General features: G+C 38.5%; 1 protein-coding gene across 1 annotated transcript in view; it reads right to left on the minus strand.

Annotated features, from left to right (window-relative positions):
• DPP10 (dipeptidyl-peptidase 10 (non-functional)) overlaps positions 1 to 11,546 on the minus strand; it is a 1,145,057-nt gene that overhangs the window by 109,727 nt on the left and 1,023,784 nt on the right. Inside the window, exons 14-15 of the mRNA XM_006895132.1 lie at positions 4,775 to 4,866; positions 4,388 to 4,435 (exon numbers count right to left, since the gene is read on the minus strand). Coding sequence (XP_006895194.1) covers positions 4,388 to 4,435; positions 4,775 to 4,866 — 140 coding nt within the window. The remainder of the gene's footprint in view (positions 1 to 4,387; positions 4,436 to 4,774; positions 4,867 to 11,546) is intronic.

The following is an 11,546-nucleotide window of genomic DNA, read 5'->3' on the forward strand; positions in this document are numbered from 1 at the left end:
TTGGCTCCACAGTCAACACTCTTGGCACCAGTAGCCAGGAAATTAAAAGATGTATTGCGATGGGAAAGTCTGCTGTTAGGGACCTATCCAAAGTACTGAAGAGAAATAATATCTCTCTGGAAAATAAGGTACATCTGATATAGGCCATGGTCTTTGCAGTCATTTGTTATTTGTCAGAGAGTGGAACAATGGTTAGGAAGGATAGAAGGATATGCCTTTGAGTTGTGGTGTGGGAGAAGAGTATTGAGTGTACCATGGACTGCTAGGAAAACAAACAGATTCATCCTGGAGAGGGTTAAGCCAAGCTCCTTGGAGGCAAAGATTCTGAGGCTTCGTCTGACATAATCTGGACATGTTGTAAGGAGGGACCGGTCCTTGGAGAAGGACATCATGCTTGGGAGGTTTAAGGGACAGTGCAGGAGGGGAAGACCCTCTATGAGGTGGATTGATTCAGTGACTGGTGTAATAAGGATGGGTGTATCAGAGACAGTGTGATTGGCAAAGGACAGAAGAGAGTCGCGGGCTGTTGTACATATGGTCACTATGAGTTGCAAGCGACTTGACGGCACATAACAACAGCAAACATTACAGAAAGTTTGAGTTTTCATTCACTTATTGATGTACATTTTCCTCCCTCCTGCTCCTCGATTTACTTAGTAAAACACTTGTTATTTAAGATTGTTAATTGTTGTTGTTGTTATGTGCTGTCAATTATTAATTATCATACGTAAAATCATACATTCCTTTCAGACAGTCCCTTCTTTCAACACAGTGCATAGATAATGAACATGGGTGTGGATGTGGCACCAGAAACATCAAAAGAACCTGATTTTCAGTGTCAAGTATAGGTCACAAAGTCACAATTCCATATTTGAATCATTGTGATTTTTAAAAATGCTATATTTTTTAAATTGTTGTTTTGTTGTTGTTGTTGTTATGTGCCGTCGAGTCGCCTGCGACTCATAGCAACCCTATGTACAACAGCCCTAAACTCCGCTCTGTCCTGTGCCAATCGCACTATCTACGACACTCCCATCCCAATTATCCCAGTCACTGAATCAATCCACCTCATAGAGGGCCTTCCTCTCCTGCGCCGTCCCTCCACCCTCCCAAGCATGATGTCCCTCTCTAAGGACCAGTCTCTCCTCACAACATGTCCAAAATATGTTAGATGGAGGCTCAGAATCCTTGCCTTCAAGGAGCCACCCGGTTTAACCCTTTCCAGGACAAATCTGTTTGTTTTCCTAGCAGTCCATGGTATTCTCAATACTCTTCTCCAGCACCACAGCGCAAAGGCATCAATTCTCCTTCTATCCTCCCTAGTCATTGTCCAACTCGCTGATGCATAACAAGTGATTGCAAAGACCATGGCCTCTATCAGACACCCCTTAGTCTCCAGAGAGACACCATTGCTTTTTAAATTAGTTAAGGCTATTAATATGCATTGGACAGTTCAACTCATTAGCGGATTAAGTCTCATGATAATCTACAGGTTGTTGTTGTTAAGTGCAATCAAGTATTACTCAAAACGACCCTAAGAACACAAGACCTGAATTCTGTCTTATCCTGTGCCATCTCCACACTTTCTGACACTTTAGAGCCCTTTGCAACAGTCACCTGGTCAATCCACCTGGTTGAGGGTCTTCCTCTCTTTCACCGGCCCTTCCATTGCCAACATCATGTCCCTCTCCAATGAATAGCACCTCCTAGCAACATGCTTAAAGTATTTGAAGTGAAGTCTCCTCATTCTTGCCTCCAAAGAACTCTCTGGCTTCGCCCTCTCCAAGACATAGCTGTTGATTCTATTTGCCATCCATGAGATGTTCACTGCTCTTCTCCAACACTAAAGCTCAAAGATGTCAATTCTTTTTCAGTCATTCTTATTCACTGTCCAGCTCTCAGATGTACAGCATCTAATCAGAAACACCATGACTTAAATCAGACACACCTTAGTTCTCAAACTGACATCTTTACTTCTCAGTAATTTGAAGCTGTCCCAGTGCAATGCATTTCCTTATTTCCTGATTGATGGAACCAAAATTGTTCATTGTGAATCCAAGCAAGATGAAACTGTTGATAGTTTCAATCTCTCCATCCATCATGATTTTGCTTCTCCAGTGGTAAGAATCTTTGTTTTCTTGGCATTGAGATCCAAGATCCATAGTGAAGGCTTCATTCCTTGATCTCCTGCAACAAGTGCTTCAAATCCTCTTCACTTTCAAGGTAGTGTCATCTGCATAACACAGGTTATTGATGAGTTTCCCTCTAAAACTGATGCCACACTCTTCATCATTTTCCCAGTTTACAGATTGAATAGGTATGGAGAGAAATTTCATCCTATCACACTCCCTTCTCAATCTGCAGATAGCCAAACCCTTACTAAACATGCAGGATGACTCTAAAGAGGCTAAGAATGCACTGTAATAATGCAGAGTTTTCATACAGTGACAGATCCAAGATTTTTATATCTTTTACTCCTTTACCTCTCCATATGACATTTAAGATCCTAATTCCTGAGACTGCTGTTTATTTTTTCCTTTTTATTTTAATAGTTAATATAAGGAAACAAAAAACATGAGACCAGAATATGCCAAAAAAAACCCAAAAACCCAAAACAAACAAACACTGAATATAATCACATTTTGATTCAGATGTTATATATTAAACCAGCCAGTTGATATTGCTTTGGACTGGTAGAGACATTGATTGAGTTTTCTGGTTCAAACATCAACATTATTGTATATTCTGTCATTTGACAAACTATTAAGGATAAATTTATTGGAACTCCATTTTTTTAACAGAGCATGCCTGCTATAGTAGCATCGTCTAGGGTTTTGCCTCAATAACTATGGATATAAGACAAGAACTTATATTTAAGAAGTCATTATGATTCAAATTACATCTTAGGATAATAAGAAGAGAGACTGAGTCAGTTCCAATAGCTTTCTTGGCCAAGAATAATCTCACCCTGCATTTTTCCTCAAGAGTGTTATGAAATTAAAGGACTAAGACATCAATAAAGGGCTTCTATTTCTCTAAGGTAATGTCCATGGTAACCAACATTATCATAAATTTTAAGAAAGGTAAGCTTTCAATCACCACAAAGGAAAAATGGGTTGTACTTTGATTAAGATTTTCTGTCCAAAATTAGACCAGTTTCTCTGAACACAGCTTTTCTGCCTACAGGAGTCATGAGAAGAGGAGACAAGGATTCCACAAAAATCTAAGTTATAAAGTAAAAGATATGAAGATACCATGTTAAAAAAAAACATGATAAAAATATGCAAGTAAATTTTGCACAGATGAGAGCATGTTAGAGAATCTCAGGAAGCTAGGAGATTAAGAGGGTTTTTTTTTTACTGTAAGAATTACAGTCTTGGGTGCCATCTAGGGAGTGCTGCTATGAATCAGACTTGACTCAATGCAATGGCTTTAGAAACTCTAAGGAAGTATACACTTTTGCTCTGAAAGGAAAGCTTAATCCACTTGGTAAGTCAATGGTGACACATTTTAGATATGCTTTTCCACTAAGAATAAGCCACAATTGCACAGCCAATACAAAGGCATGTATTTTGAATTGGTCAGGAACTCATTGCTCCATAAGAGAAAGATGGGCAATCTCCTCCTGGGCAATTTAACTTTTCTAAAAACCTGCTGGAGTGTCAACTATGAGTCAGTTATGACTGGATGGTAAACAACAACAACAACATAGATTAGAAAGCAGAAAGCAAATGTAAAATCTAAAGTCAAAAGATTGTTTCCTGCCCATATATATATTTCAATGTTATCCTTTGAGGTCTTGCTGAAAGATCTCTGAGGAGTTAATTTAACAGTACATAGCTGTGACCTTCTACCTTTACTGTAAATATAATATGCAGATATAATAAATAGTAACCACAAATACTGTTTTGTTTTAGTAAGAAACAAAGGTTCTTGGCTTAAATGAGGATGACTCTCCCCACAATAAACTCAGTAGATTTTACAAAATATAAGAAAAAAGAGAAAGCTTCCACTTAATACACTCTATTAACTGTTCACAATGGTGTTATGTTATTATTTTAGAAAAAATAATTTGAGTGCCACATTAATGCACTGAAAATTAAAAATGAAGTTTAGTAGAAGAAGTTACTACACACACACCCACTTTGACACTGTTCAAGCAGAGGAGGTAAAAACAACACAGCGGGAATGGAGATTCATTTTGTAGATCTTTGGATTACGAAGATCCAGAGCCAGCTGACTGAACCACGAGTATGTGGCGTTGGTATGTAATGTTGACCTTTATATCAATATTGAAAATGTAGTATTGGACTCTTCTCCATTTGCATTGCTGTGTAGTGTTATTGAGACGCCAGCTTGAGGAGGAAAAGCCTCCTGAATTGCTTACCTGTACAACTGCCTCCCTCTGGGAGAAGACTCTGTGCTGAGAAAGTAGCTGCCAGAAAGAAAGAAGACAAATATCAGGCACACATCAAATTGTGCCAACTTGAGCTTTCAGTTGAATTCTCAAAACCATCAAAGATCAGGCACAAGTTCCTGCATTATTTATTCAACAATTGAATTTTGATTCATTTGGACAACTAGATTCTTTACTTTGCCCTGAACCCACACAATCTTTCTCTCACTCTCTCATTTTTCTTTAAGGGAAAGGTTGCTCTTAACATGCTAGTTTCTTCTGTCGATCACCATGGAAAGCAAAAGATAGCTGTGGTAGAAAAAATGTCATCTGGCAACCCTGACTTCCAGCCTGACTTGAAAAACAAAAAGTGCTCACATTTTTTTAGTATTTTCATCGTATGCCAAGATCTTTATCACTTCCCAGTTTCCTGATGTCAGATGCCGCACGGTAATTTGCTCGCTCTTACTCTGCAAAGAGATAGAAAATATTGATTTTCTTTTTATATAACCAGCTTTAGCAAACTCTAAAGCACTAACTGCCTGTGTCACTTTTATTTCTTTAATTCTTGGCTAACATTCAGTTGATCGTTCTAAATCTCAAGAATGAGTGCACAGCCATATAAACACAGGCTTAGGCAAGGATAGTGAATTTATTATTTCTGAGCTGCAGCAAAACTGTTCAGAAAACAACGCTCTGTGATGAGCACCTGTGCATCTCCTTGACATCAGCATGTGGTATCGACATAGACTTTTAATTACCCCTGTCTAAATGATGAGTAGCTATGCCATGTGAACAGCTTTGTATTTAAAGCTTCCAGATAAATACTTATTGCTACATACTTTTGAAATTTATAGTATATGCACTAAGACAAAATGTATTCTTTTCACTCAGTAATCATTTTCTAAGATTAGTCTATGTTGATGCTGAGTGACAGAACTCGTTTTTATTGAACTATGGCTTATTATTATTATTATTACTATAAAGAATATAACATAATTTATTTAGTCTGTCATAATCATTGTTCCAAATGTTTGCTTTTAAAAAGTAATAGCCCATAAAAATCACTCTTAATACTCAGGGCAGATAGTTTTCTGAGGTCACATATAGGAGTAGTTCTACAGAATGTTCTTATAATCTATTTAACAACTAAACAATGACAAGTGATTTTAAAGGCTATTCCACTCTATACAAGTAAGATTAACTTCCATCATTCTGATTTCTCACCAACACTTATCATCATAAGATTAATATTTGGTGGTGATGAAAGAAGAAGTTTAAGCTGCTCTGAAAGAATTGGCAAAAAAACAAGACTCCAGGAATTGATTGCATACTGATTGACATATTTCAACAAACAGACACTGCCTTGGATGTATTCAACAAGTTGTGTCAAGAAATGTGGAGGACAACCACCTGACCAATTGACTGGAAGAGATCTATATTTGTTCCCATTCCAAAGAAAGGTGATCCAATAGAATGTGGAAATTATTGAACAGTATCATTGATATCTCATGAAAGTAAGATTCTGATGAAGATTATCCAAAAATGACTGGAACAGCACATCAACAGAGAACTGCCAGAAGACCAGTCTGGGTTTAGAAGTGGTCGTGGCACTAGGGATATTATAGCTAATGTCAGATGGATCTTGGCTGACAGGAAAGAATACCAGAGGAATGACTACCAGTGTGTCATTGACTATGTAAAGGCATTTTACTGTGTAAACAAACAAACAACTATGGCTAACTCTGAGAAGAATGGGAATCCGAAAACACTTAATTGTGCTTATGGGAAACCTATACTTGGACCAGGAGGCAGTAGTCAGAACAGAGCAAGGAAAGACTGCATGGTTCAAAATTGGAAAGGGTGTGCATTAAGGATGTGTCCTATCTCCATATCTTTTCAATCTATAAGCAAAACAGATAATCAAGGAGGCTGGGCTCTGTAAGGAGAAGTGTGGCATCAGAATTGGAGGTAGACTGATCAACAATCAGCGTTATGTAGATGACAAAACCCTACTTGCTGAAACTGAAGAGGACCTGAAGTGCTTGCTGCAGAAGGTCAGAACTGTAGTCTTCAATATGGATTGAAGCTCAACATCAAGAAAAAAAAAGATTCTCAGCACTGGGCTGATTGGAAGCATCATGATAGATGGTGAAGAGATTGAGTTTGTAGACAGCTTCAGTTTACTTGGGCTCTATAACCCACAATCTTGGTATCAATAGCAAGGAAATTAAAAGACGAATTGCATTGGGAACGTCCGCTGTCAGAGATCTCCCCAAAGTGCTGTAGAGCACTGATGTCAGTCGGGAGTCTAAGGCACACATGATACAGGCCATGGTCTTTTACATTACTTGCTATGCATCAGAGAGTTGAATAATAATTAGGGATGATTGAAAGAGGGTTGATACCTTTGAGCTTTGGTGCTGGAGAAGAGTTTTGAATATACCATGGACAAGCCAGTTCGTCCTTGAGAAGGAGGAAGCCAGGCTGCTCCTTGAAGGAAAGGATTCTGAAGCTTTGTCTGACATACTTTGGACATGTTGTAAGGTGGGATCAATCCTTGGATAGGGACGTCATGCTTGGGAAGGTGGAGGGATAGCGCAGGAGAGAAAGACCTTCTATGAAATAGATTGATTCAGTCACTGGGGTAATGGGGATAAGTGTGTCAGAGACAATAAGATTGACAAGGGATAGAGCAGGGTTTAGGGCTGCTGTACATAAGGTAGCTATGAGTTGCAGGTGATTCGATGGCACATAACAACAACAAGAATGAATTTAAAACCCTTAACTCATATATTTTTAACTAGAAAAATGCTCAATGCTACAGCAAGAATGAATCAATGTTACAAAAGAATGTTACTTTGATTTATAATTTCTTTATTTTGAAATATTTGTCTTTCCTTTAATTAGTGGAAGGAATCATAGAAAACACTTTCTGACATAAGCTACCATTTTAAAAATTTGTTTGCAAATAGTAATTCATATACTTCGTGCTTTATTCATGGACATTGTTTTAGAAAAGTTTTCATTTGCATTGTGTTTCATACAATAATTCATATAAAGCTACCAGTCACCTATAAGCTGTGGTAGGATGTCAAGAATATGAACATGAAGACTGCAAAAGGTCATTAAAAAGACAGAAGAGGAAGAAAAGTCCAAGCTGGATGTCAGAAGAGACTCTTAATATTGCACAAAGGTAAAGAGAAGCCAAGGCAATGGGAAGAAATCAGGAAGTCAAGTAACTGGACAGAAGATTTCAAAGGAAAACTCAGGAAGACCAAGCAAAATATTATAATTGAGTGTGCAAAGAGCTTGAGTGAAAAATCAACAAAGATGAACTCGCTCAGCATTTCTTAAGCTGAAGGAACTGAAGAGCAAATTCAAGCCTTAATTTGCAGTACTTAAGGATACTCTGGACAGAATATTAAAAGGATCAAAAGAAGAGTACACAGAGTCACTGTACCAAAAATAATTTTCAGATACAGAAGAATTTCATGAAATAATATGTGATCAAGAATCAATGGTGATACAGGACTAAGTTTAAACTGCTCTGAAGGAATTGTCAAGAAATAAAGCCTCGGGAATTGACGGAATACACATTTCAACAAACAGATGCAGTCCTGGATGCACTCACCAGGTTGTGCCAAGAAATCTGGGTGACAACTGCCTGGTCTGCTGACTGGAAGAGATCCGTATCTACTCACATTCCAAAAAAGATGACCCAGAAGAGTGTGAAAAGTATCAAACAATATCACTAATACCACATGCAAAAGGTAAAATCCTGCTGAGGATTAAAAAAAAGTGACTGGAACAAGTACTTCAACAGAGAACTACCAGAAATAGAAGTTGGATTTAGAAGAAGCCATGGCACTAGAGACATTATCACCAATGTCAGATGGATCTTGGCTGAAACCAGAAAGTGCAAGAGGAATGTCTGTGCTTCATTGACTATGCAAAGCTATTTGACTGTGTGGGGCACAATAAACTACGCAAAGGCATTTGACTGTGTGGATCACAATAAATTGTGGATTGCCTTGAGAAGAATGGGAATTCTAGAACACTGTATTGTGTTTATGCAAAACTTATCCTTGGACCAGGAAGCAGTCCTCAGAACACAGCAAGGAGACACTGCATGTTACAAATCAGGAAAGGCATGCACCAGGGATGCATCCTATATCACATATTTTAGGCATGTGGACAAAAAGGACAAGTTGTTGGAGAAGAACATCATGCTTGGAAAGGTGGAAGGATACTGCAGAACAGGAAGACCCTGGATGAGATGGATTGACACAGTAACTGGAGTCATTGGGTAGATTGATCAGAGACAGTGAGATTGGCTCGGGATAGGTCAGAGTTCAGAGCTATTGTGCATAAGGTTGTTATGAGTCACAGTTGACCCAACAGCATATAGTAACAACATGCATATTATTACCCACCTTTTCAAGTCCACATTAATCTTTCGTATTCCCTCATCCTCCTTTCTGTCCACTAACCTCTTCGAACCTAGTGAGTGCCACATTCATCATTTTCTACTTCCTTCCCCATTTCCTTGTCTCCTTTTGAACATTAGTACACATATTTCTCAATTAACCATTTGGTTTGTTTGTTTGTTTTTAGATCCAAACCATAAATACTTATTAGCTTACAGTTTGGTATGTCAGAATTCTAAGTATTTTGTTGCTGTTTTTAATGTTTGGTTTTTATCCCTTTATTTAAAACTGTTATAATAGCGGTCTTATTAAGTATTCATCCTTATGTGACTGAGTTTTTTCACTAAGCGTAATGCTTTCCACAATCTCCCATATTATATAGTTGTTTTTGTTGTTGTTGATTGTTGTCGAGTCAGGTATGACTTACAGCAACTCTATGAACTAAAGACCTGAAGCCTTTCTATAACTATCATCATTTATCAAAGTTCACAGTTTTCAGAGGCATGTTGTTTAGGAAGTGGATGCCACTCCTGCTTCCAAATATTATATCTTATTAATTTGTAGTGTCTTAGTGCTGCCTAGTATCCCATTGCATGAATGTATTAATTAATTTGGTTTACTGATGGACATTTGGGCTGTTACTGGACTATCAATATTTTTCCTATGGAGGCCCTGTAATACTATGTAACATTTAGTTTGAGACCATTGTCTGTTATGGCATTTCCACTTTTTTTCACCCTCAGAGTGTAAGTTTTCTTTCTACCCTACTACAAGAAGTTTGATCCACACAGGGACTTAATGCCATAACTCTAGAAGCAAACTCACTGACTTCAAATCGGGTGGACTGACATAGCTCAATTCCTGATAAAAGTTTTATATATCTAACATAAGGGACCACACAAACTGTGGCTAACCTTGATAGAATGGGAATCCCAGAATACATGATTATGCTAATGGAAACCTATATTTGGATTAGGAAGCAGTCATCAAAACAGAATTAGGAAATACTATCAGAGAGTTGGACAATGACTAGGGAGGACAGAAGGAGAGTGAATGCTTTTGAGCTGTGGTGCTGGAGAAGGGTACTGAATGTACCATGGACTGCCAGGAAAACAAACAGATTCATCTTGGAGAGGATTAAACCAAGCTACTCCTTGGAGGCAAGGATTCTGGGGCTTCGTCTGACATACTTTGGACATGATGCCAGGAGGGACGGGTCCTTGGAGAGGGACATCATGCTTGGGAGGGTGGAGGGACAGCGCAGGAGGGGAAGACCCTCTATGAGATGGATTGATTCAGTGACTGGGGTAATCGGGATGGGTGTGTCAGAGGCACTGCTGTTGGCGCAGGATAGAGCAGGGTTTAGGGCTGTTGTGCATAGGGTCACTATGAGTCTGAAACGACTCGACGGCACATAACAACAACAACAACAATGTGGTTCAAATTCAGGAAAGGACTGCGTCAGGAATGCATCCTTTTTCTCTGCCTTTTCAATCTGTATGTGGAATAAATCATTCAGAAGGCTGGACTGTATGAGAGGGAATGTGGCTTCAGGATTGGAGGAAGATTCATCAATAGTAAGTTATGTAGATGGCAAAACCTATTTTTAATAAGACCCAAAAATTTTAATGAAACTTTTGTTAGAGGGTATGTAATAAATCATAGGACTAAATAGTTTACATCTGAGTTTAATAAAAATTTCAAATAGAATAGTGAAATAAATGTTGCATATTTTCATCATCTGATTAATCTTCTTTCTTCAAGAATTCCTTAGGATATTTCTCTGCTGCTTCTCTTATATCTTTCGGTACAATTTAATGACACAATCTTGCTCATTGCAACTAAAAAGGATCTGAAAGTTTCTACAGAAGGTCAAAGACTGCATTCTTCCATAGGAACTGAAACTCAACATCAAGAACACAAAGATTATCACCACTGGGCCAACTGGACAACATCATGATTATGGAGAAGAGATTGAGATTGATAACTATTTCAGCTTGTTTGGACACAATCAACAGTCTTGAAACCAGTTGTCAAGAAATAAAAAGACAACCTGCACAGGGAAAATCTGCTGCCAGGGACCGTTCCAGAATGCTGAAGAGCAACAGTGTCATTTTAGAGACTAAAGTACACATGATCCAGGCTGTGGTCATCACAATTACTTGTTATACATCAGAGAGCTAGGTAATGACTAAGGGTAAACAGAAAAAGGATCAATGCCTTTGAGTTCTGGTACCAGAGAAGAAAATTGAACATACCATGGGCTTCCTTCCAAGAGAACAAACAAGTCTATTCAGAGAAGGGTGAAACCAAAGCTGTTCTACGAAGGCAAAGATTCTGAATATCCATCTGACACACTTGTGTTGCCAGGAGGGATTGTTTTGGAGCCTTGTTTCGGAGAACATCATACTTAGAAGGACGGAGGGACAGTGAAGAAAAGGAAGACCTTGAATAAGATGGATTGACACAATAACTGGGGTAATGGAACTGTTAGAGACTGGGTCAGGATAGGGCAGGATTCAGAGCTATTGTACAATAGGGTCATTACAAGTCATGGTGGACTTCATAGCACATAACAACAATAAGATGTTCATATAGAAAACCAACACCCTGTCCTTAAAGGCCTCATGGGATATTATCCTTAACCACATGCTATCTGTGCCTCATGCAGTCTCTTTTAGGGAACTCTAGTGACCTATTTAGCAGCTGTGCCATTCCAA

This window comes from Elephantulus edwardii, unplaced genomic scaffold (genome assembly GCF_000299155.1).
Source record: "Elephantulus edwardii isolate Elephantulus edwardi_28Jun2011 unplaced genomic scaffold, EleEdw1.0 scaffold00160, whole genome shotgun sequence".
Classification (NCBI taxonomy): domain Eukaryota; kingdom Metazoa; phylum Chordata; class Mammalia; order Macroscelidea; family Macroscelididae; genus Elephantulus; species Elephantulus edwardii.